This window comes from Pholis gunnellus (assembly GCF_910591455.1).
Source record: "Pholis gunnellus genome assembly, chromosome: 9".
In the NCBI taxonomy this organism is placed as follows: Eukaryota; Metazoa; Chordata; class Actinopteri; order Perciformes; family Pholidae; genus Pholis; species Pholis gunnellus.
Genome location: NC_136535.1, coordinates 14,801,029 through 14,826,037, shown reverse-complemented (window position 1 = coordinate 14,826,037; position 25,009 = coordinate 14,801,029). Strand labels below are relative to the sequence as shown.

The following is a 25,009-nucleotide window of genomic DNA, read 5'->3' as shown; positions in this document are numbered from 1 at the left end:
TCATGCACATACAGAGTTTCGTGCACATTCTTAAGCCAAGCTAATGCTATACTACCGCCACCTAGTGCCCAAATATAGATGTTTTTCTTTATCGTCTTTGTGTGAAACCTTTCAGTTAAAACTTGAAAGTAAAATGTATTTCCTGCTTTTTTCTTCTCACATCCATCTATACAGAAGCAGCTGTTGCTGGATGAAGGACAAAATGTACTGATGAAGAAGGTGCTGGACACCTACTTGCTCTTCTTTCAGATCAACCAATCAACCGCCACTCTACGGCATGTCTTCGCTGGACTCAGGCTCTTTGTACAAAAGGTCCAGCAAGCTTCATGTAAACATACAACATGAAGATTCAAATGGTTTTTCCTCATGTGTGATTTCATCTTCATCTCTCTCCGTACATGTAGTTCCCCAGTGCATTCTTCCAGGGTAAGGCAGACCTGTGTGGCTGTCTGTGCTATGAAATCCTCAAGTGCTGTAACCATCGTTCCAGCTCCACCCAGACGGAGGCAGCTGCCCTGCTGTATTTTTTCATGAGAAAAAACTTTGAATTTACCAAGGGCAAGTCTATAGTCCGCTCCCATCTGCAGGTCAGTGAGACCAGATATATGTTCAGCATTGTTGTGATTTGTTAATCGTGACATTGTCCTCACCCAACACTCCTCACTCCAAATCAGGTTATCAAGGCAGTGAGCCAGTTGATAGCAGATGCTGGCATTGGTGGCTCGAGATTTCAGCAGTCCCTGGCTATCATTAATAACTTTGCCAACGGAGATGCACCACTCAAGGTACAGCAGGTTCTCGGGGTGTATCGCCGCTTTATTACCATTGATTATGATTTACAGTGTTATTTTTTTCTATTTTCTTGTTTGAAAGAAATGAATGTTCATAACACGTTTTCTGCAGAACACGTCATTCCCTGCTGAGGTGAAGGACCTGACCAAACGGATCAGAACGGTTCTGATGGCCACCGCCCAAATGAAGGAGCATGAGAAGGATCCAGAGATGCTGGTGGATCTTCAGTACAGTCTGGCTAACTCCTACGCCAGCACCCCCGAGCTTCGGTGCACCTGGCTGGAGAGCATGGCTAAGATTCACGTCCGCAACGGCGATCTCTCAGAGGTTAGAAATGTTGTACTTTTCAGGGTGGTCTTACTTCAGAAACTTCAGAAATTGCTTTTTTTTGATTGAAGTGAATTCTATGGTAATGTCTGATTTTCCCATCAGGCTGCCATGTGCTACATCCACATCTCAGCCCTGATTGCTGAATCGCTGAAGAGAAGAGGTTGGTGCACACATACTGCTGCTTTAACTTTACGTTTTGCATGAGTTTACGGATGCGCATATATTTGAAATTGCTGCCAGTGTGTTGCATCTTTGCGGACATGGAAAGTCCGATCACAGCCATCTTCTGTCAATCAGGAAACCTCTCTTTATCTCTGCTAACATGATCATCACAACAACTCTCTGCAAATGACTTAAACTTTCAGGCATCAGTCCTTGATCTCATCATGGGGGTTGATATGTATGCCTGAAAGTGAGCACGCCACTGACTTGAGTGTGTTTTTGTGTGGTGGTGATTAATTAGGAACTCATGGGGAATGAAGATGGATTCCCATGTTGCCAACTAGTTGTAGAGATCTGTCTTTTATTCCAAACACCATTCCCTTCCATGACTTCTCGTATAATTAGAGATTGATGTCTACACTTTTAGCTGTGCTGCATGTTCCTCTATCTGCAAATATTTTTGTCATTATATGTGCTTCCTCACATAGGCTACAGCATGTGTCAATCTTTTTCTGCACGTGTCTGAAGTCTTTTTTGCATGCACTTTACACAGTGAGTCTGTGTGCTAATAGCTAGCATAGCATGCCAGCAGCTCAGCTGATTCGGGAGCCTTGTCCTTGAGCATAATAGGCAAAAGCAAGTGGACTTTGTAAACCTCCTCCTCCTCCTCCTCCCCTCCTACCAAACAGGCTACTGGAGAGCTGACAAGGCCAGGATGTCCAGTGTGTCCCCTGAAGAAAGCCCTCTCTTTAACTGTAGCTCCTTACTAACTACCTCCCGAGATCAAGACAGTGAGTGTGTGCGCCTGGGGCCTGCTGGGTGTTGGGGACGGGAGTTCAGAAGATCAGGACGGAGAGACAAGGGGTTCGTGGGAGGGAGTGGGTGTTTAAACCACTTGTCACTGGGTGGCAGGTTTTGATATTGACAGGTGGACATGGTTTGCATTAAAGAGCCATAAGGTTCCAATTTAAATCCTTACCACTCTGGTGTTAAATAAGGTTTCTACACTGTATTATAGAATACAGTTAAATATTTTGATGACTGCTGTTCTTGCCTTTATGATGATTGTGTCCGGTTATCACTGTCACTACTGTTGCTGTTGTCCTTCACTGTTCTCGTGGGATAAGTTGTTTAGTGTCACTAAGGTTTGATATGAAGCACGCTCTCATTTGAAGTTTTTAATTTAGTCTGCAAAAATGTTACGACTTTTGACGAATGCTTGATCGTAAAACATTTTGTATTTTGACACATTTCAGTTTCTGTATGTTAACAAGCTGAGCATAAATGTGGCACAAGTCGATATCCTTTTACTTGCTAACCTGCCTTTGTGTCACTTTCACTTCTTTGAAATCCCAGCGTCGTTTTCTATGGGCTGGGCAGCGTTTATGTGCATCAGCCCCAACGTCAAGGAGGAGGGTGCCATGAAAGAAGACACTGGCACACAAGACACGCCCTATACTGAGGTCAGTGTTAGCCTTTAATCCTAAACAGCATCGTATATACACTTTTTCTAGCTTCACAAATGACCGAAGTCACCTTTTTGCTATTCAAGAATCATTTAATGACCAGAACCATTATTACAAGTTTTAGAAGATCCCTGTTGAGTTTAATAGCATATTGGATTTGAAAATACTGTGACCGGGTTGCAGTCTTTATCTCTAACATGCTTCATGCTGTACTGTGTAGGACACTCTGGTAGAGCAGCTGGAGTTTTGTGTGGACTACCTGTGGAAATCAGAGAGATACGAGCTCATCGCTGACATCAACAAACCTGTGATTGCTGTTTTTGAGAAGAGAAGGGACTTTAAGGTAACTGTTATCCCTTCCACCGTGTGTGTGTGTGTGTGTGTGTGTGTGTGTGTGTGTGTGTGTGTGTGTGTGTGTGTGTGTGTGTGTGTGTGTGCATATTGAGCTACGTTTCACCTTACATATGTGTTTGTGCGTGACCACAGAGGCTGTCGGAGCTGTACTACGACATCCATCGCTCCTACCTGAAGGTGACTGAGGTGGTGAACTCAGAAAAGCGGCTCTTCGGACGCTACTACCGTGTAGCTTTCTATGGACAGGTGAGCGACACTTCCTTACTGCCAGACAGCACACACGTACATGGGAACGTCTGTACACGCACATTACTTTAGCCACAGCAGAACAACAGCAACTGAAACTCTACCGCCGACAGATTTGACAGACTGAATTTAGTACCAAATGCCATGTCTCTGTATGCGTTCTACTTAAACGTACAGATATGCATTTCAGTATGAAGACCAAAATGTAAACATGTAGGTGCTATTATAGTGAAATACTAGGAAACTACAACTTGGCAAACACATGTCCAACTCCACAACCCACAATGTTTTTGTTTTTTTTGGTACTCAAAGGAAACACCTCTTTTCACAAACAATGTTACTTTGCATGAAATAGGACACCGTTTCTGCATAGAGATTTTGCTGGTTAGTTGTCACAATGTCATTGTTTACTGCTTTGAGTGTCTCAAACCAACGTGGAAGAAGTCTCAGTGGTAGAGATCAATACCTCTGCAACAAAAAAAGTTGCACGGTTAGATGCCACCAAAGATTGAAACATATTTATCTTTATTTCTCTATATTGTTATTTTGATAAACTAATTCTTTAGAATTGGTTAACGCATATTTGATACAGATAACAGGTGATTTTTTTTTTAATGAAGAAGAGCTGAGCAGTTCAGGCTTGTACTTTAAGAACCTGGATCCTTGTCACAGATGCCTATTTGTTAATGAGAGGACAGTATTTCCATGCAGCGATTTCAGAGCTCTGAAGTCAAGTTTCATAAGCTGATAAGAATAAGAAATCCTCTCATTGTTGGAAAAACAGAGGACAGAGTTACAGTCTCTCATCAGTGAGGCAGGAAGATTGAAAGATAACAAGACCAGATTTATTTTTACTGAGTCAGTGTCCTTAATTCTTCCGTCTGCTCTTTTCTTCCTTTTTTAAAACTATATTCTATTTCAAGATTGTGGTAAGTTTTGTATGTCTTTGATTTTCCATTTTCCTCAGTGCTAACCACTTTGACCTCTCTTCTCCTTCTGCCACTATTAACATCTGCTGCTATTACCCTGTGGTGGGTTTGTTTCAAGCTTGCTGTGGTCCATTTTACTTCCCATAATCTCCAATGAAGATGTTGTTTCCTCCCCAAACATTTAAGAAGAGCTGGTGTCCAAAAGCCACCGTGAACGAGAAAATAACTATTTAATAAATCGCAATCACCTTTTGACATTTGCCTCCAATGCTGCTTTGAGTATGACCTCTGAACTCTCCCATCCAGAGCTTAACACTGACACTTTGAGTTGTTCTAACATGTGTTACACCTGTGTGTACAACCAGTGACTCAAGAAACCACTACGGGGCAACATAAAATCACACCGACATGTATACAGCTTTGACAGCAAAAGCAACATCCACATAGTAAACGTTCGTTGCATACATACAAACCAGCATACATGTAAAAGGCGTTGTTAACTAGAGTGTGTTCATGTGTTCTCGTAGGGCTTTTTTGAGGAGGAAGAGAGCAAAGAGTTCATCTACAAAGAGCCGAAGCTGACAGGGCTGTCGGAAATCTCCCAGAGATTACTCAAACTCTACTCTGACAAGTTTGGAGCCGATAATGTCAAGATGATCCAGGACTCCAATAAGGTAGGTGGCCGGTTTATGTTACTTTTAAGACATTACAACTGAATCATTTGCCAAGCTGTGTTTATTACCAGTTATTGGTCAATTTGTGGACATTCACTATTGCTTGCTTAACATTCTTTAAAAACAGGTAAATCCTAAAGACCTGGACCCCAAGTTTGCGTACATTCAGGTAACGTACGTGGTGCCCTACTTTGACGAGAAAGAACAACAGGACAAAAGGACAGATTTTGAGAGACATCACAACATCAACCGCTTCGTATTTGAGACGCCGTTCACTCTGTCTGGAAAGAAACACGGAGACGTGGAGGAGCAGTGCAAGAGACGCACCATACTGACCAGTAAGTATTTGTTTGCCTCTTTTTCCCCTGTCAACAGAAAAACACTAGAACATAGATGTCTGTACAATTTCTGCCCTTAAAACAGAGGGAACTAAAACGTAGAGTTGGTCTCACCAGTGGGTTATCTGTTCTCTCTCAACAGCGAGTTCCAGCTTCCCCTACCTAAAGAAGCGTATCCAGGTGGTGGAGCAGCAGAGCACAGAAATGAACCCGATTGAGGTCGCCATCGACGAGATGTCGCGTAAAGTCTCTGAGCTCAACCAGCACTGCAATATGGAGGAGGTGGACATGATCCGGCTGCAGCTGAAACTGCAGGGCAGTGTCAGTGTCAAGGTGGGGGATTCCTCCAAAAATACTGACTTGTGGTTGAAATCGTTTGCTTGGTTTTGTCTCACCTGATCGTCCCCTCTCCAGGTGAATGCAGGGCCTATGGCCTATGCCAGGGCGTTTTTAGAGGAGAAGAATGCCAAGAAATACCCAGACAACCAGGTCAAACTGCTCAAGGAGATCTTCAGGTAGGACATCTATAAACCATGCATGCACACAATTCAATGCAAAGAATTGTGGATTTTGTTCCTAGCATTACACTGTAGGAATGTAAATTTTATCAAAAATTCAACACCTTATAATAAGAACAAAAACGGTGTATTACCACACATTTGCATACAAGTGTTCTCCAGTGTTTAATAGTCCACACACATAATGCTTAATTTAATGTTTGTATGGTCTCGACAGCTTTTTTTTAGAGCTAAATCCATTTTAGTCGCGAATAAACACAAATCAGCACAAAATAATTGTTACAGTGTAACACACTCACCCAGATGATTAAAGGCCAAGATGAAGGGTACATCTGACAGCACTAATAGTGACTGTCTTACAGTAAGTCAAACTTCAGTCAAATACATGTGAATACAAGGGAAAGAAATATTGCAAACAATACAGGAAAACCTTCATGAGGGTCAGTTCCTTTTTGATTTATTTGATTATATTGATACATGACATGATCATAATTGATATGCACATTCGGATTTATAAATGCAATGATCTTCTTCAAAGTGTAAACTCTTACAGTGTAAATAGCCCACATTAGAGCCTTTTGTCAATGTTACTTCTTGAAAAAAAAAAAAAAATTAAAGGTCAGCTTCAACGGCATGATTAATAATCAGTAAAACTTTGTTTTTCCCCCTGCAGGCAGTTTGCAGAAGCCTGCGGTCAGGCTTTGGATGTGAATGAGCGTCTGATCAAGGAGGACCAGCTGGAGTACCAGGAGGAGATGAGAGCTCACTACCGAGACATGCTGACCGAGCTGTCTGGCATCATGAATGAACAGGTCTCTCTACGCAATGACCAATGAGTGTCCACACTTATGTTATTACCACATTGCTGCTTTTTTCTTTTCGCATGGCATAATGAGCATCATCATTCTCATGTGTATCAGCTTCTGTTTTTACTTCACGGTTTCATCTACTTCTTTTCCGACTTTTTTCATTACAGCTACAAAAAAGTGTTCTTGCCGCCAGTACGTCCTCTCTCTCTAACAGCTCTCTGTCCACTCTTTCTAAGACCGGTATGTCATGTCATCAAATTCCCTCATAAAAAACGTCTCGTTGTCACCTTGCTACTTGCTTGAACCACTTTATCTTCCTCCCATGTGTCCGCCAATCTATCCCAGAGCCAAACTGCTAGTCTCGCTACTTTAACCGCCTTTTGAATGTTCCTGTTCCAATGCCAGCTTTTTTCTTTTTTTTCTTGCTCTTGTCCAGATTCCTCACACAAGACAACCAGGAACGGAACGGCACAGCGCCTACTGAATGGCCACTAGACTCAAGAAATCCTTTTTGCCAGGGAGGACATTTACTTTTCCCCAAAATGGCTTTGGAGTGCCAGTTCGAGCCTCGAAAGTGGCCCATTTGCTTGCTTCTGACTGTAGTTGTTTCCTGCTGCAAGAAGCAGCAGGTTAGTGGAAATGTGACTGATGGGGGGGTGTAGAGAAAACAAGGGAAGAAGTGTGTAGACTGTGGTCGTGATAGTCTGTGGTCCTGTCGTTGAACGTTGACTATCTACAGTAGAAGCCAGGCTGCTGGACTGTTAGCTACCGTTTGTTTTGGTTTTAGAGACTCGATCCATGTGTCATATGGATCACCCCCCCCCCCCCCCCCCCCCCCCGCCCTGCCAACTGATTCATCAGCTTACACACCGACAGAACACGCACACAAACAAGTACACACTGTGCACATGTTCACAAACACATGCACACAAACCACCCAACATGCGCCTTCTCTCCACAACCCAGTCCCTTTAGAGAACAGTGACCTTACTGAGCTCGAGGTGCGTTCAGCTATATATCTAACACGTAGCGCCCTGGTGCGTTTTGATGACAGTTTTTACATTTTTTTCTGTGGAATATCATTGTACTTCAAACTATCTCAAGAGATCTTGTAAGACGACTAATGTGAAAAAAATAAATTGGATTACAGGTTTTTTTGACTAACGAAGAATCTGAAGAGTTGAACGCACCTCCAGTTCTTGTTTGAATGTAGAGCAGCTTCACATTGCTACTTTGTATCCTTGCTAACGTTCTGGAAATATCAGCTTGCCAATTTTCAAATGGAAACAAAAAAAAAAAAAAGTATGTTTTGTAACATTTTTATGATTGAAATTGCATTGTTACTGTTATTATTTCCTGTACTGTTTTGAATTGTAAATAAGAAATATTAATATTTAAAACGTTTGAAATGTTTCTTTTTATAAAATATACAATATATAAATATTTGTTTAGCTGAATTTAAAAAAAGAACAAAAACTAAAGTTTTATGTATAACATTTAAATAAAATTTTGTTAATGTCCAAAATTCATGATTATACTACATCATTTTCCATTTCATCCACATGTCAGTGTACAAGTCTTTCATAGGACATTGCACTTTACATTCAGATCACCCTTCCTCTCACTATAGCTCATGTTGCTCACTATGCCAGAGACCGGACCGCTGCTAATTATAGATAAGTGCGAAGCCCTTCACCTGCACAACAGATGAAAATGTGTGAAATAGCAAACAAAGAAGAAGAAAATCACTGTTTGCCTGGGTCCATGGTGCACAAGACGATAGACAGCAGCTGTTTGAATGTTTAAATCCATCAGCTCTTAATACCAATTGTATTGTTTCCAATTTGAACGCATAGAGGTAGTGGAGGGTGAACCACCATTGTGAAACTGTACAGTAAATGTCCAGCTTTCATATCTTCAATCGTGAGTTGGTCTCTTTTTTCAAGGAGTAAATTACACTAGATTAACTTTAGATATATGCAGCGGTATAGGACTTAGCTGAGAAGGACCAATGCAAGAGATGAAAAGACTCTGCTGCATCAAAGCGTCCAGATAAAAGAGGTCAGGGTTGTTTTAACCAGAAGAAAGGTATTCGGCTTTAGGTCAACCTGTCAGGTCATCTCTGTTCATCCTTAATGTCACAGGGCCAGCGCTTTGAGGCATATTTCACTGTTAAATACATGCATGCATTGTGTTATGTTTACTTTGTTTATCAATCGTTGTGTAGAAACGACTCGGGAAGGCAGGGTTACTGTTGCGGTACAGTAATCCTGCCTTAAATGAATGGATAGACTCCAAAAGCAACAATCTTTTGTTTTGGATCATTGATTTCTTTTCCAAAGTCAGAGGGGTCAGAACAAAGTCAGTAGCCAAATGAATCCAAATCCGACAGTGTTTTTGTGTTTTATTTTTTTTTATCTGATGGAGCCTGGAGGCTCTCATCATCACTGCGTCTGTCTGTTGTTTTGGTGTCTCTGTTTCAGACCGTCTCCGTTATGTTTACCCAGAGGCTCTGGTTTCCTTTGTGCTTTGCATCTTCATTGTTGACTCCATATTTCACAATAACCATATTGACATCCTGTTTTACTAGTATGTGGGCAGCTAAGATGCCATCTGAAAATAGGAATTAGTTAAGAGACTGGTTGTTTTCTTTAGAATTAGATCAGTCACATAAATAAAGTAATATAGACAGAAACTTATAAAATATCAAATGTATTGTGAGAAGTCACCAAGTACAAAACGTGTGGTGGGGGTTTCAATGAAAGTGAAATGACTGACAGTTTTCCATGGGATCGGGTTTCACTTTTCTCCAATAGTTGGGTATAATTATTGACGGTGCCGAGAGCGAGCAGCAGAGTGGTTGTTTACTTATTGATGCGAAGCCGGGGGTTGTTGCGCTGTGTATAAAAAGAGATTAAGTGGCCCTGAACATACAGCTTGCATTCCTCTGTCTCTCAGTTGTCCGTTTCTATCTCTGCCTGACAAGACAGCTCACACATTTCTACGACTGTCTCTACACTCTCACTCTGTGGTCGCCAACACATTCTCACACATCTAATGCAACGTGGGCAGTGGCGGCGAGTTGCACATCACCTGAGGTGCAGCAGATAGAGTTTCACTGACCTCCTACCTCTTCTTAACAAACTCATTTCCTTCCAGACGATCAGTATTTCTTCTCTCCTCTGTCTCATCTCTCTCGCCTCCCTCCCTCTCTGTAGCCTATTTCGTGAACCAGAAAGAGGGGCCTGATTGGGTTTCTCTTCTCCACAGAGCGGCTTATGTACGCCTGTCTCCCTCCCAGTGGCCTTGAGTCTGGCGGGTCAGGTTGCTCTGAGCCAGCAACATTCAGTCCAGGTCATAGACCTGCTCCCTGGTAGCCATTGGCTCATCGGACGATATTTTATATTTTCATGTGGGCAGTGTTAAACCTCTTTTCATGTCGGAATCAGACCAGTTAAGCTACAGGTGTGCTCAGATGCTGTCTGCTCTATTCATTATGGGTTACAACCTGTGTCCACATGAGCTCCACTGCAGCACCTGACCATACAATCTCAGCTGTGGAGGCCCCATTGAGTGTAATTATGTGTACCTTTCTCCTTTGTGTACAGCACGCCTGTATTTGATGTCTGTTGTGATTCCTTCTCTTATTATTTATCAAACGCCTGCTTTCTTTTCATGTGGGGTGTTGTTGTTTTTTCAAAGATCTCCCGTCATTATTGGGTTGACCGCCAAACCTCCGCTTTTATCAATTAACTTGCATATTCACGAGACAGAGGAAGGACTATTTAGTAGGCTTGAATTAGAGGCCAACCTATCCACCTGTGTCTCCAATCCCTGTCTTCTGAGTGAAATGTCAAAAATCTCACTCTGCAAAGACATAAATCCAATCTATACTTGTACAACTGATCCATTTGACCATCTTTTAAATGCTGTTTTATATGAATGATCTTCTACATTACATGTAGAACAGGAAAAAACACTGAGGTGTTTTTTTTTCTCAGTTTCCTTCCTAGATTTATATTTGCTGACAGATGTAATTGATATTTTAGAGTAAGGATATTGTAATCAGAGACATGGGTATTACAAGACAAAGAGTGAGGTGCCCAGAAAAAAAAAACTGATCTTCTCTTGAGCTCAAATATGAATGTGTTACAGGACCAAGAAGTTGTCATAAACTCGAACTATTTCAGACATCCTGCAGGTTTAGTCGGTCTCCCGCCATTCAAGATCTAATGTAATGCATATTTCATTTCCGACCCCTGCTTAGTTTTCCTGAAACAAGACGCCGAGGCTGATTAATAAAACATCCTGTGTGCGCTGCTGACTGATCACCAGAGCCCTTTCAGCTGTATAAGTGGTGAAAGGCGACATAATCTCCCCCAGAACAAGATCTGGACTGAGATTGAGGAAAAAACACAACAGAGAAAGGCACACAGAGGGAAGACCGCACACGTTTTTGGGAGCACAATGTTAAAGCCCCAGCGGCACGGCGAGCTTCTTTTGCGCGACTCCTCGCCGGTTTTTGGGAAGCCGTGGTATTGGCAGCGCAGCAGCAGCGCCATGGAGAGCACCCGCGGCCTGGCGCAGGTTATCATGGAGATGCGCGATGAAATCAATAAACTGGAGACGGAGAACCGAGAGCTGCGGGGAGACTACGGTCAGCGGTCATTTGGGGCAATGCAAGTGGGAGCCGGCACTGTATCTCCAGTAGCAGAGCAGCGGGCGGGAATGGAGGAAAACCCGTATGTGAACCTGAGGCGAAACGTGTCTGCGCCAGTCCTGGAGGGGCAATACCAAGGTAAGAGGTCCGGTTACTGCACAGCTGTGCGTTCAAACTATTAACGTGTTATTCAAATGTCACAAGTAATACAACACATTGCTAAAGCACACAAGAAAGTGATCTGTTTTTGTGTGAAGTGATTTAAATCTAATATGTTAATTCGACTCATTTGACGCAGCAAATATTTTAAAGGTGCACTTCAACGATTTAGCATCTTTTATTAAGTTGGAGGTCTCATAAGGGACGAATTAAATGAGCGAATACTTCAAATCCAAAAGCAAGTTAAGAGCCGAGATACCCTGATATTAATATTATTATTTAAACTACAAAAACACTGGATCTATACAACAGCAATCCAATAGCCTCTTAATGAAACATTGTAACAGAAATGCACTTTCTATTCACAGCAACAATATGTGAGAAAGTAAAACAAAACCATGTGTTTATTTTAAGGCATGGAAAGTCATGACATTTTAAAATTGTCGTAGAAAATGTCCTCAGTGTTTTCTTTTCATATCCATCTCTACACTGTGGGAATGAATCCATTGTAATGCATCACGTTCATGTTATTTCACAGAGAACGCCGTCATGACTGTCCGAAGATACTCTATAAGCTCCACTTTGTCCGGTGTGACCATGACAGAGGGAAGGACTGATCGGGCACAGCCCAGTGACTCTGGATGGGGACGACTACATGAACAGATCGAGCATGGTAATGGTATCTTTGGTAACTCAGCCAGAGAAGAAATGGGAAAAGTAACCAACAGGCACTCCCTGCAGGAATATGTACACAAAAACAGGTACAGACTGGCCTGTCATTAAAGATATGTTGTCTCTATATAGCATACACCTATTTCTAAGTTGCAGCTTTGTAGGCTTATAACTCTTGTGATTTCTTTCATCTTTCAGGACCAAGGTAAAAACTGTCACGTTTCTTCTACCTGTGGATGACATTTACACCAACAGGCCAGTTCTGGCCAAACACCAGGAGGTGCCTAAAATCACTGAGCTGGCTTCCATAACTGAGACAGATTCCTGATAGAAGCAGAACTTTTGAAGACTTGAAAACTCTGGAAATGAGCCTCAAAACAGGTTAGCCTCTTCATTTAGGTCAGTGTGGATTGGGCTCTTAATGAGTGAGCCAGCAGACCGATTTTATCACACCCGACCACACAAATAGAAGACTCTGGTTACGGGTGTCGTTTTCATCAGGCCATTGCAATCCAGGCCCGGTTAACAGTGATGTGACACAGGGCCCTCTGCAGAGAGGATCAGATGTCTGGACTCCTCTCCCGACCTGGGGTGTCGTTTTGGAGTGAGACCCACACCTGCAGGTGACGGCCCTTTTACGGACAGCTGTGGTCACTGACTCGGGCCTCGTGAGCAACATCAGGCTCATTAGTTATTCATCTTTGTTTCTTTTCACGATGTAAACTGTGTAGGGTAGTCAAGGGGCCACGTGTGCCTTGAAACACGTGACCTGCTTCTTAACGGTGTTTCGAAAGAGTATTTTTTTTCAGTGCACGTCACACACTGTAGTTTCTGCTTTCATGTATGAAAGGCTCCTTGTAAATAAACCAGTGTTTGGTATACTATTATGAAAATGAATGTAAGGCACCTTCAACAGTCATTATAAGCTATTACTGCACAAACATTTGTTGTCTCAGTATTTTGGCATTAGCTGAAAATCAGGAGCTCACGTACTCAGAGAGGCTTCAGCCAAAATGTCCATGCTTCAAATTAGGGCTGTCACGATATCACATTTTCACCACACGATTATCGTGGCCAAAATAATTTGTGATAATGATATCATCATGATATCTATAGAAAATGTAAAAATAAAAAATATTGCCGTCAGTAAAATTCATCTTAAACTTTGTTTATTGTGCATTTGTCTCTTTTTTGGCAAACGAATAACTTTATTGGGGGGGGGGGGGGGGGGGTAGAGAGAAAGTCTGTTACCATAACTGTACAAAAGCCTGATTTAAAAGGCACTGGATTAATTACATATTATTATCATGTATGTATTAACATGACATAAATATTTCATTTTTAAATGTCATTATCGTTAATATCGGTATATCACACCACCCCTATTTCAAATAAACCTCAAAATACTACTTTAAATACTACTTAGTATAGCGTACCTCTAGTTTGATGTACTGCAGATTGTGTTGGTTTAAATGCACCAGCAAACAAGGGTAACCGTGTTGATTCTTCACTATGTTGCATGCAAACAAATAAGTATTATATTAACTGGATATTTTTACCTTCTGTGCTCATGGGATTATTAGTCCATCACTGACAGAGACATTTATTATTTAGTATGTCAGACATGCTACAAGCAAAGCAAATACTGTCTACTTTAATGTAATATTTGATGTGCTACACCCAAAGTGTCACACATTCACTCAAGGGAAAATAGATCTGTAACACATAGTGAGAATGAATGATGCCGTCTGCACAAAAGCTCTTTTGTTAATGGCTCGTGTTCAAGAGCAATGGCACTTGTTAAATATGCTGCACCATGGTTGAATCATTTATAGTCAATCAGCCATTTGGCAAGTAATTACCAGCTCACAGGACCACACACAACCTGGTTCGGGTGTGTTTGTTTTGATTGTTGGTTTCCATGGCACTGGTAATCACCTCTGTGTCCACCTGGCTGTCGCTGTCCATATATATATTTTTTTGACTTTTGTTCGGCCCAATTCATCTGGATCTCTTAACCGGTCTAGCGCTCCATCCTGTGTGCAGGCTATAGAGCTCTCAGAGTCCCGGGGCTTGATGGCTGGGATGATTATTTGGTTTACGGTCCTGATGATTTTATTCTGGTCTGTCCACTGACGTCATGTCGGTGGTCCATGGTGCCATCATCAATGGTAGATAAGAAAAGTCTGTCTAACATAGAGCCCAACAGCTCACACATGGTACAGAGTACAAGGGCACCGTGGATCACTGAATATCTTCTCAAATAAAGCCAAAATACACAAAACAGCACTGTAGTCATATGCAAACATAAATACTTTATTCCTCTGGGAAATAGGTTTTCACTCAAAAATAGGTTTGTCAAAAAAAATAATGAAATCCTACATATATTTGTAGAAAAAAGAAAAAAATACTGATTATAACACACAACACATGTGCACATATACACACATATTGAGAGTCTGCAATATGAAACATCAAAGGGGGTTCAGTTTGTTTGAACCAAATACAGCACAGTGTATCTCAGGTCCTTCAGCACAAAATTAGGCTCATCAAATTATAGAAACATGTATTAAACAATTTCATCACTGCAGTTTCTTTAAACCACGGCTGCTGCATCCAATTCATGAATATGTAAGCTAAGTGTGAGAATCTGTAACTATCAAGCAACCCAGGAATGTTTTAGAACCAGGAGATTTTAGCTTCTTTATTTAAGGAAAAAAGAAAAGAAAAACTTTCATTTTTATATTATTTTATGAGACTCATAAAAGTCCAGGTTGTCCATTATTGTAAACATTGTTTCCATGCTCAGAAAACTACATGAAAAACTAAAGTGAAAATTTGTATTTCTTAAAAAATAAAAAATAATTTTCAAGTTTTCCTTCATTGTATCTTTATTTATATCACTACGTTCTCACTCTGAACCCTCATGCCTCCTTCTGGTAAAGGACTTAAACATAAAGTAAAGTCTAGGGCAGAGGTTTGAACCATTCTTAATAAAGAACAACCATTCTTAATAAAGAACAATCATTGAGAGCCTTCTCTTTCTTTAAAATATTCCAAAAAGTCATTTGACAAGAAGACAAACTGACGAGATGCACTTTGGGCAGACTGGTAGAGAAAACTTAGGTCTTGTTTAAATGTGTTACATTTTCCTAATACAGTAAAAAAAAAAAAAAAGAATTCCACCAAGGGATCAAAGGTCATATGTTCATGAAGTGGCTGTGTTGATCATGATATAGTGGCCATGGGTAGGTAGATCATGTGGTGTGTTCATGTCCTGGTGGGTTTCAGGTCCGTAACGAGGTCTGCAGAGCCCTCATGTCCCTCAGCAGCCTCAGGTTCCCCCTGCTTCTCTCTCCTGGTTTAACTTTGACTGGTGCAGCAGAGCGCCCTCTAGTGGACATCGTGGAAGTCCCCCTCACCTCACTCCCACTGCTCCGCCTGGGATTAGCTTCCTTTCTTAACTTCTTTATCTAGCGGAGAGATGAAAAAAAAAAGAGGGAAAACAAAATCTTACTTTTGCAATTTAGTTTTGTGTGAACTGAATCGTTTTGTGTGTGAAAACCTACGTGTGTTTTGTGTTTGTAGAGCTTATTGATCTGTTCTCCTTTCCTCTCCATTTTCAGCAGCAGCCTCTCCTGCTCCCTCTGAAGTTCTTTTCTCTCCTGGTCTGAGACACTGGCCTCCACCTGCCTCATCAACTCGTCCTGCTCCCTGCAACACAAACGGAGACTAAAACCCAACACTATTCTCAGTAAGTCACTCCTTACAGAGCTCATACGCAACTACACTCACAAGCTCATGAGTCTCAGCTCCTCCTGTAGAGCTTGCAGCAGCTCGGACAGCTCCTCCCCGCTAGCGGAGGAGGAGGAGGAGGAGGAAGAAGAGGAGCCGCCTGAATGCCTGCGACAACCCGTCTCATAGCTGTTTGCGTTGTTAGAGAGGACGCGGCAGTTGCAGAGGTGTGGCTGGTGTCGCTTCAGGAGAGACAAAACTGACTGGACGTTTGCTCGGACTGAGTGGCTGCAGCCCACTGACTGAGAAAGAGAGTCGAATAGAGAGACAGCGTTCGGGAAGTGCAGCATTGAATACATTCATTTATTTCAGATGTATACGTGTGCCCATCCTACCGTTCCAGCAACAAAAGGTACATCTTTGAGGCTCAGTCTATAGTGTGGCTGCGTGTAGGACGACTGCTGAGGTGAAGATTTCTGGGAAGAGACAATCAACATAAACAATAGTAAGATCCACAGGAGAATGTAGATTGAGGAGCATGAAGTAGACCTGCAGCTGAGGATTGTTTTTATTATGGGTTAATCTATCTAAAGTATTTGCTGTTCAAAATATATAAAATGATTAGTTTTTCTAAACAACCGAACTTTCAAAATATATTACTTTCATACCGACACTATCTGGAAAATGTAAGCGATTCTTAATAAAAAGTGTGAAATAATGTATCAAGATATTTGAATAAATTCCTTCCTACATTATTCAATGTGACTTTAAGAGATGTACCAACACTGTCGAGAAGCACTCGACTTAAACCGTCTTGTCCCATTTGTTCAAAGATCTACTTATAAAGAAGGAGAGAAGCATTCTCAAACAGGAATAAAAACTTTGAACCAACCCTGTGGAGTTCTTTACCTTTGAATAAGACTTCTTCTCTTTGGACTGTCTGCTGGATAAGCAAGGAGACACTGACTGCAGAAGTATCCTATTGGTCTCCAAACCTGTCTGTAGCTGCGGAACACAAACACACACACAAAACATTATTTTCAAGTGAGTGTGTGGAAATTTCAAGATTTACATTCGGCATAAAGAATGCAGTACGTGAAACAATAGCCTACGCTTCCTTTCAAGTATAGCAAGCGTTACAACTGTCAATAGTGGTGATTAAAGCTGAAGAGAAATACAAATTAAATCGTTGTTACCTGATTGGCCTTTTCCTGGACAAGCTTTCTCTGATGCTCCTCCTCCTGTAGTTTCATCTCCAGCTCCTGAATCTTTATCTGACGTAATAAAACACATACAATCAACTTCATTGTGGTAGTAATAATAATAATAATAATAATAATAATAAGACAATTGATTTTTTCCCTCTTGTAACTGCCCACTTAAAACATAAATATTATTTTTAACATCATTCTGGCTAAGTAAGACAACACTCACACATGTCATTTTTTAACTGATCTGAAGAACCAGAGCTAGATCAGTGTCTTTTGACTTACAGCATTTGGTTTGTGATCCTTTAGAACTAATCAATTTCTACCAAATTACAGGTAGTTTTACCAAAAATGGACGTGGCTGTGTCCTTGTCTGTACCTCAGCGTTGTTCTGTGTGCGTGTCAGCCTGAGATACTCCTGCTCCAGTCGCTCCAGCTTCTCCAACTGGGCATGCTCAGACACTGCATCAGACTGTTGATCAGCTGACCTGGCCGTCTCCATTGAAACCTGAAAGCATAGTGAACAAATAGTAAAGTTCTACAAATCTACTCACTCTCACATTAGAGGCCAACAAGAATTGCATTAAAGCGCGAGTGTTTATTGTGTTTCTTTTATTCTTTATTATTAATTCAGTAGCACTGGGTTAACCTGCTGTTTGAGCAGGCTGGTCCTGTCTGCCTTGGCACTGCGCAACATCCTCCTCATGTGATCCAGCTGTCGCTCCAGCTTTACACAGCGAGACTCTGCAGCAGCCAGGTGAGTGATCAACACTGGAGAACAATGAGACACCATGAGATATAAGGAATAGGGGGGGAAATAAACAAGCTATAATATGATGTTCATGCACCCACCTTGATTACAGTTGGACTGTCCACTTATTTCTCTTTCTGGGTCTCTGTGATCCGGTGAGAGTCTCAGCGTGACTCTATCACTCTGCAGATGTGTGTGTGATGCATTTTTCCCCACAGTGTGCAGACTGCGCTCTGCATGTCCTTTCTCCAACTCCAACCTCCTGATCTTCTCCTGGAGGTTCCTCAGGGCAGATAAGATCTCTACACGTTGGGTGGATTGAACATATTTAGGGCATGATTAAAGTCATGGTGTTTGGATGGAAAAACTGGAGGGTAGGCTGGGAAGACATGGAGGATACTGTGAAAGAATGAATAGATGTCGGTGCAACTGAGACGTTCAAGTAGTGCGGCATCATGTTACACATGCTGTTACCATGGAGCGCTGAAACACCACAATACCTGGAATGGAGACTTTGAAAAGGGAAAACAAAACACAAACATGAATGCATAAAGTAAAGAGTTACCTGCGCTGCTGGTCTCTGGGAATGCCTTTCTGGGTGATGATGGGCGACAAGACTGATGCGAGCGTGTTTGGGGTGTGTGATGCAGAAGTGTGTTGATGAAGGGACGATGAGGAGGATAGTCCGTATAAGATGAAAGGCTGTCAGATACTACTCCACTGGGTGCTGGTGGTGGACAGAGCTCCTGCAGAGAAACGGGGCTAAATGTTGATCAGCATCCTCAATATCTGGCAAATATTGATATCTACAGTACATGTTTAATATATGAGATATAATACGAGATAAAACCTTAGATTGCGTGCACTAGTTGACCTTAATGTTACAACATGAGTCAAATATAACGTGAACACATTCAGGTGAAACTTCTCCAGGTCTGCAACATCAGCTGAACTGAGTTGTAGCAACTGCTGCTAGGTAGCTTTCCGTATAGTCTAGCTATAGCTTTATAGAGCAGTTTTAACTCTCTTTATAGTTAAATTATGCTAGATGTAATGTTAGTAATGTAAAGTCAAAGCTACCTTCCCCCGCGTAGCATCAGCACCGGGTGTTTCTGACAGCGTCTCCATTGAAATGCAGCCAATCCAGTCTGCGTCGCTTGTGCTGAGAAGTAAATTATGCAAAAATATGTTAATGTTAGTTAAAAGTGAAATAACAGTCAAACCGTTTTTAATTCCTGATTGACAGACTTGCTAGCTGCGACTGTAGCTGCCACTGCTAATATAACTAGGTCATGAAAAGAAAACATCACTTGACAAGCCACACAATCCAGGGTTTCTGAGGGGTGTGATTGATTTCAACACCAGACTAGCCCGCCTGACGCTGTTAAACTACCGTGCAGGTCGAGGCAGCCGGACCGGCGTGATCGTAGCGATAAAACAAGCGCACACCATTTTGCTTACCGGAAGTGTAGTTTTTCTTCCGTGATTAGAACCCTACTGTTTCATAATAACACTACAATAACCGTGAGCCATCTGTGAGAGGCGGGGAGAGAGGGTTTGCAAGAGTTGCCGGGATTTTACTGGCGTGTTTACAAGTTCTTGAACTCAAGAGGAGGTGGGTTAAGATTCTCCCACGTTGTAGTTTATAGCATAAAATATAAATAACGTTAATTATCTAGGTGGGTTAAGATTCTCCCACGTTGTAGTTTATAGCATAAAATATAAATAACGTTAATTATCTAGCGTCTAATAGACATGTAGGTTAACGTCAGACACACGCGATTTGTAAGCTCTAAAGTTTAGTTCCTGTTAGCTATCTCATTGATACAGCTCACCTAACGTTAGCTGTTGAGTGTTTCTAGCTAAAGTGAAAGCTAATGGTAGTTTAACTCATCCTGACAGTAACTTAGCTGTTGCTGTTAGCTACGACTTTACTAATGGATAATTAGCTAGCTAGCTATCACACAGTACAACACAATGCTTTACGTCGTAACGTGTATTGTTCGGTGACCCGAAACATGTGTTGTAAACATGGCTCTCTTTCAGAAACTGACAAAAATATTACATTTATTCTGCAATATTTCCCACGAATAGCTCATGGTCTGTTGATTAATTAATACTGTCTTTGTCATTGTGACCTAACTGATGTGTGGTATTTATATTCGCTCCTTACATATAAACAAATATACAAATGTGTTGCTTAGTCTCATAATTTAATGATTGTTTTTCCTCACGATAGCGTGTCTGAAATCTTTTTTAAGCAAGATGTTTTGGTGTAAATGCATTTTCAGACCACCTGGCAGGAGTGAGATTCCATTTCCCTACATCATCATGTCCTCAGAGAACACCTTGTGAGTCTTTTTAAATACCTGCAAAGCTTTTCTCAAATACATGGTTTATATCTGAGATGATTTACAGTTAAATCTGGGTACAAAACAATGTCATGTACCAGTTGTATTGTGTGCTGTTTTTTTTTCTAGGGATGATGAGGATACCTTCAAGATCCTGATCGCTACAGATATTCACCTCGGTTACCTCGAGAAGGATGCTATTCGTGGCAATGACTCTTACACCACACTGGATGAAATCCTGAAATGTGCCAAGACAAATCAGGTACATACAAGTTGATGAATGTGCACGTGGATGACTCAACATGTTTATCTCTGTCTGCTTGAATGGACGTAAGAAAGCGTACCTGCTCTAAATGCCCACTGCTTTCTATTTGCTTGTTTGCTTGCAGGTAGATTTCATCCTGCTGGGTGGTGATTTGTTCCACGAGAACAAGCCGTCACGCCGATGCCTCCACAGCTGCATCACCATGCTAAGACAATACTGCATGGGAGACACACCCATACAGTTCAACATTCTCAGTGACCAGACTGTCAACTTCAACACCACTCGGTCAGTTCTGCTTGCGTTCGTGTGGTCATCTTACCAAAACATTGTCGTCTTGTTCCATTAATGTGGTTTTATGTTTGTTGACGTGTTGCAGGTTCCCCTGGGTTAACTATCAGGATGAAAACCTGAACATCTCTATTCCTGCATTCAGCATTCATGGTAACCATGATGACCCAACTGGGGTGAGTTGTGAGTCCAGCATAAAATAAAATAATTGGACACAAGATCTTATTATCCAAGTATGTTCATGTGTGTGTCTGTTTGTTATATTGTCACGGTTTCTTTTTATCCCCTCAAGGCTGAAGGTTTGTGTGCGTTGGATCTGCTAAGTGCCTCTGGTCTTGTCAATCACTTTGGTCACTCCCAGTCAGTGGAGAGGATAGAAATTAGTCCCATCCTCATGCAGAAAGGCAGCACCAAGCTAGCCTTATTTGGTCTTGGTAAGAGTTTATTTGTATCACGGTGTACTGTAAATACTCATTCCTAGAATAGTCTTTGTCTGTGTTCCGCCAAGATTAGTAAAACGATTCATGTTTTGGTCTAAAATATGAATGCATTTGTGTTTTAGGCTCTATCCCAGATGAGCGCTTGTACAGGATGTTTGTCAACAACCAGGTAACAATGCTTCGTCCCAAAGAAGACCAAGATGAATGGTTTAACCTCTTCACCATCCACCAGAACAGGTGTGTGCATGTTAGTGGTTTAGGGATTCAAACCACTATATTTTCTCAATACACTTAGTGAATTGTTTTGAATTGTTGTCTTGTCTGCCTATGTGTCTTCTCTAGGAGTAAACATGGACCCACTAACTACATCCCTGAGCAGTTCCTGGATGAATTTCTCGACTTGGTGGTTTGGGGTCACGAGCACGAGTGTTTGATTGCGCCAACCAGAAATGAACAGCAGCTCTTCTACGTGACACAGCCTGGCAGCTCTGTAGCCACGTCCCTGTCCCCTGGAGAGGCGACCAAGAAGTACCTACAAATACACACACACTCACAATGGATAGTACTCTATATTCTGAAGGTGTCTTAAAGAGATAAAGTGGCCCAAACACTCTGTTTGTGTGGATTTAGGCACATAGGGCTGCTGAGGGTGAAGGGTCGTAAGATGAACCTGCAAAAGATCCCCCTAAAGACGGTGCGTCAGTTCTTCATCCAAGATGTGGTGCTGGCTGACTACCAAGACCTGTTCACACCTGATACACCCCAGGTCACAAAGAAGGTGGAGAACTTGTGCTATGCAAAGGTAACACTTAAAAGTCACCAGTAAACTTCCATTGCTCATCTTACCATTCGTGTCGTCATCTGTCCTCTTATCTGTCTTAATCTTCCCGTCATTCTGTAGGTCACAGAGATGTTGGAAGAAGCTGAAAGAGAAAGACTTGGATGTCCGCTCACCCCAGAAAAACCTCTCATTCGCCTGAGAGTAAGATGGACACACTTGCAGCGTGTGCGCACACATTCCCACTCGCTCTTCAGTCAAATTCATCGTCTTCATTGCCTTCCCAGGTGGACTACAGTGGAGGCTTTGAGACGTTTAACACTGCTCGCTTCAGTCAGATGTTTGTGGACCGCATAGCCAACCCAAAAGATCTCATTCACTTTCTCAGACACCGCGAGCAGAAGGAGGACACCAAAGGTCTGACTTACTAAATACACAGCTGTGGATCTACAGTATACACCATTGGTTGATTTACAGTATTTGACATGTTTCAATCTTTGTGCTTTTTAGATGAGGTCAATTTGGACTACGGCAAACTGTTAAAAACCACCGCAGTAGAGGGGCTGAGAGTGGAGGACCTGGTCAAACAGTACTTTGAGGCGACCGAACAGGTACTGCACACACACAGATTTACATTCACACACTTACAGGGTTTCATAACACAGTTTCTGTTGAATTTTCTTTCTTTTTTTTCTTAAAAAGTGTGTGCATTTCTCCACAGACCGTGCAGCTGTCCCTTCTGACGGAGCAGGGCATGGGGAAGGCCATTCAGGAGTTTGTAGACAAAGATGAGAAAGACGCCATTGAGGAGCTGATCACTTACCAGTTAGAGAGGACACAGCGCCACCTCCAGGCCAGAGGAGTAACCACGGAGCAGGATATAGACACTGAGGTAAGGGCTGGGGCTAGCATGGGAAGTAGGACAGAGGATGGTAATGTTGCACGTCATTAAGAGAACGCATGCTTTTACACTTTCAGATCCAGCGATTCAGAGACTCCAAAAAGAACTCAACCGAGGAAGAGAATGAAATCAAAGAAGTAAGTAATGGTTGCACACAAGCCTTAAATGTCGTGTGGTCTGTTGTGTTACACTGTGTGCGCTTCATCTCTCCATTTCTCAGGCTATCGACAGAGCCAAAGCTCAACGTTTGAAGCGTGGCAATGATCCTGCAGACTCTGATATATCCAATGAGCTGGCTTTGGACTTTGACGAAGGCTCGGCCTCGTTTTCTCCCCCCACACGAGGCAGAGGACGAGGAGGCAGGGGGCGGGGTGGCCGGGGAAGGGGGAGAGGTGAGTTATCGTAGAATCTGTCACGAAGATGGAGTAAAAGTAGAGGTGCAGCCAGAGTAAGACGGTGGTAAATAGTTGTTCCACAGGCTTATTCAAGCATGTAGGCTTGGTACAAGGCAATGACTCACAGCAAATGCACCACTGAGTGGCAGGTCACTATATATATATATATATATATATATATATATATATTAAGATGATGTGCATTGCATCATAAATCCTTGTTCTGAGTTGTTCATCTGTTCACCCAGGTGCAACTGCCTCTGAACCAAAGCCAGCTGGTCGAGGTCGTTCCCAGAAATCCTCAGCAACAACCCAGAGCAGCATTATGCAAGGTAGGAGAGTGTGACATTATGTGTGTGAGTGTGATGATCTATAGACGCACAGTTAACGTTCTGTAGACAACACTTATGTGCCAGACTGCAGCGTCACTTTAAATGTCTTCCTTGACTTCAACCTGTCTCGCTTCCCGCTTCTTTATACCTCCATTCTTCAGCGTTTCAAGCTCCACCCCAGAGATCATCCCGGACTGCAGATGATGAAGTAAGTCAAATGACGACACACACACACACATACAATATATAATAAACTGTACCTTCGTCTAAACTTGCTTCGCATCTCTGTCCATCTCCAGATGATCATTGATGACTCGGATGACGATATGCCCGTAATGAAAGCTACCCGACCCCCTCCAAGGTATGTCCGTGTTCTTGCTACAATCTGGTGGTCCAGTACATTATGAAGAGAAAAACCTGCAGAGACACGCAGCTGTCCATGCTGGATTCTTCTTCATTTTGATCATTTGTTTTACCCTGGCTCCTTCCCTTGCTTACTACAGGACAGCATCGTTGTCATCGTCCTTCACCAAGAACAGCTCTCAGAGCCAGTCATCTAGAGGAGTTGCATTTGATGACAGTGATGATGATGATGAGGTAAAAAGAGATCGGAGAAAAAGATTTATACCAATCTGAAGTCCTCATATCTTTTAGTATTACAATCTCAACACAAATGTGTACCCCTACACTTAATCTCCCATAATCCAATTTATATTTGCTTGCCAAAAATGTATTTAAACTATACTTGATTATCTTAACATGACAAACGTTGTAATCTCTTTTCCATCTCCTTTTCTTTTTTTCTTGACCAGGACCCATTCAAAGGCCGCAGCAGTCGTTCAAAGAGATAACATAAGTGCTTCTATCATGTAACTCTTGTTAATGTTAAAAATCTGTAAATGCTAATTAGCATGTGAGCTGCTGCTGCAACCTGTTCTGAAGGACTTTAAAATGCATATTCAACTTTCTCAGCACTCAGTCCTCCTATTGTTGACAGTAGATAATGAAGTTGATGAGCTACTGCTTGGTGTAAAACTGTCCAGTCAATCTGTTTTGGTGAAGGATAAAGGCTATAGGGGGCCATGGTGGAGATGGCTTTCAGACAAGACACCTCCTGCACCTTTCAACTGGTGCAGCACATGTGCTACTGTACGTCAACACTGATTCAAGTTGGGTTTTGTCATTGGCTTTTATAGCTCTGATATTCAGGAAATTATAAATGTTTTTTCATTCATAAACTGTCTCCTTATTTTTTAACATTGGGTGACGGTGGAAGAATCCGTCTTTCTTACGCAATACCTTGTCGTTTTAAGTAATGTTCCTGAGATATGAGGTGACAGTTGTCGTTTGGATCATCTTTTGAGCGCAATTTATAAATTCTGTTCCCTGTTGTCGCCTTTGTGTTAGAGGATGTGTGCTCGAGAGGAGAGAGAAGCAGTTTCCAGCACATACATTT

General features: G+C 42.0%; 4 protein-coding genes across 4 annotated transcripts in view; 3 read left to right on the top strand and 1 right to left on the bottom strand.

Annotated features, from left to right (window-relative positions):
• dock10 (dedicator of cytokinesis 10) overlaps positions 1 to 8,133 on the top strand; it is a gene marked incomplete at its 5' end in the record, with an annotated part of 38,318 nt that extends 30,185 nt beyond the window's left edge. Inside the window, 16 exons of the mRNA XM_079166197.1 lie at positions 175 to 312; positions 405 to 587; positions 675 to 785; positions 904 to 1,119; positions 1,225 to 1,282; positions 1,974 to 2,075; positions 2,641 to 2,747; positions 2,971 to 3,093; positions 3,237 to 3,350; positions 4,807 to 4,953; positions 5,081 to 5,291; positions 5,434 to 5,624; positions 5,706 to 5,806; positions 6,483 to 6,621; positions 6,786 to 6,858; positions 7,055 to 8,133. Of these exons, the coding sequence (XP_079022323.1) occupies positions 175 to 312; positions 405 to 587; positions 675 to 785; positions 904 to 1,119; positions 1,225 to 1,282; positions 1,974 to 2,075; positions 2,641 to 2,747; positions 2,971 to 3,093; positions 3,237 to 3,350; positions 4,807 to 4,953; positions 5,081 to 5,291; positions 5,434 to 5,624; positions 5,706 to 5,806; positions 6,483 to 6,621; positions 6,786 to 6,858; positions 7,055 to 7,113 (2,073 nt within the window). The 3' untranslated portion in view covers positions 7,114 to 8,133. The remainder of the gene's footprint in view (positions 1 to 174; positions 313 to 404; positions 588 to 674; positions 786 to 903; positions 1,120 to 1,224; positions 1,283 to 1,973; positions 2,076 to 2,640; positions 2,748 to 2,970; positions 3,094 to 3,236; positions 3,351 to 4,806; positions 4,954 to 5,080; positions 5,292 to 5,433; positions 5,625 to 5,705; positions 5,807 to 6,482; positions 6,622 to 6,785; positions 6,859 to 7,054) is intronic.
• Positions 8,134 to 11,139: 3,006 nt separating this feature from the next.
• LOC306701264 (putative coiled-coil domain-containing protein 195) lies at positions 11,140 to 12,437 on the top strand (the record flags this gene model as incomplete). The annotated part of the gene is made up of 3 exons (XM_079166522.1): positions 11,140 to 11,416; positions 11,976 to 12,198; positions 12,308 to 12,437. Exons 1-3 carry the CDS (start codon positions 11,179 to 11,181, stop codon positions 12,435 to 12,437), a joined length of 591 nt encoding a protein of 196 aa, XP_079022648.1. The 5' UTR covers positions 11,140 to 11,178.
• A 2,002-nt stretch (positions 12,438 to 14,439) lies between these two features.
• On the bottom strand, positions 14,440 to 19,052 carry cep57 (centrosomal protein 57). Its single transcript, XM_079166693.1, has 11 exons — positions 18,884 to 19,052; positions 18,369 to 18,549; positions 17,905 to 18,105; positions 17,702 to 17,823; positions 17,432 to 17,560; positions 17,041 to 17,118; positions 16,754 to 16,849; positions 16,240 to 16,320; positions 15,905 to 16,146; positions 15,679 to 15,823; positions 14,440 to 15,582 (listed from the first exon to the last, which is right to left on the bottom strand). The coding sequence occupies exons 1-11, from the start codon at positions 18,929 to 18,931 to the stop codon at positions 15,397 to 15,399; spliced, it is 1,509 nt and encodes a 502-aa protein (XP_079022819.1). The 5' UTR covers positions 18,932 to 19,052; the 3' UTR covers positions 14,440 to 15,396.
• Positions 19,053 to 19,389: 337 nt separating this feature from the next.
• On the top strand, positions 19,390 to 24,842 carry mre11a (MRE11 homolog A, double strand break repair nuclease). Its single transcript, XM_079166107.1, has 20 exons — positions 19,390 to 19,418; positions 20,095 to 20,154; positions 20,284 to 20,416; positions 20,544 to 20,704; positions 20,796 to 20,883; positions 21,000 to 21,141; positions 21,270 to 21,384; positions 21,490 to 21,675; positions 21,778 to 21,949; positions 22,049 to 22,129; positions 22,213 to 22,342; positions 22,436 to 22,536; positions 22,647 to 22,817; positions 22,904 to 22,963; positions 23,047 to 23,218; positions 23,470 to 23,553; positions 23,715 to 23,761; positions 23,853 to 23,914; positions 24,057 to 24,150; positions 24,366 to 24,842. The coding sequence occupies exons 2-20, from the start codon at positions 20,135 to 20,137 to the stop codon at positions 24,402 to 24,404; spliced, it is 2,058 nt and encodes a 685-aa protein (XP_079022233.1). The 5' UTR covers positions 19,390 to 19,418; positions 20,095 to 20,134; the 3' UTR covers positions 24,405 to 24,842.
• Positions 24,843 to 25,009: the final 167 nt, after the last annotated feature.

Excerpts from the sequence above, each read along its gene's own strand:
- cep57 (XM_079166693.1), bottom strand. The coding sequence starts at position 18,931 with ATGGAGACGCTGTCAGAAACACCCGGTGCTGATGCTACGCGGGGGAAG. Across the intron at positions 18,550-18,883 it reads CTGATGCTACGCGGGGGAAG|GAGCTCTGTCCACCACCAGC; the intron begins GTAGCTTTGACT and ends GTTTCTCTGCAG. Across the intron at positions 18,106-18,368 it reads CCCAGAGACCAGCAGCGCAG|AGATCTTATCTGCCCTGAGG; the intron begins GTAACTCTTTAC and ends CCCAACGTGTAG.
- mre11a (XM_079166107.1), top strand. The coding sequence starts at position 20,135 with ATGTCCTCAGAGAACACCTT. Across the intron at positions 21,950-22,048 it reads AGAACTTGTGCTATGCAAAG|GTCACAGAGATGTTGGAAGA; the intron begins GTAACACTTAAA and ends GTCATTCTGTAG. Across the intron at positions 23,915-24,056 it reads GCTACCCGACCCCCTCCAAG|GACAGCATCGTTGTCATCGT; the intron begins GTATGTCCGTGT and ends TGCTTACTACAG.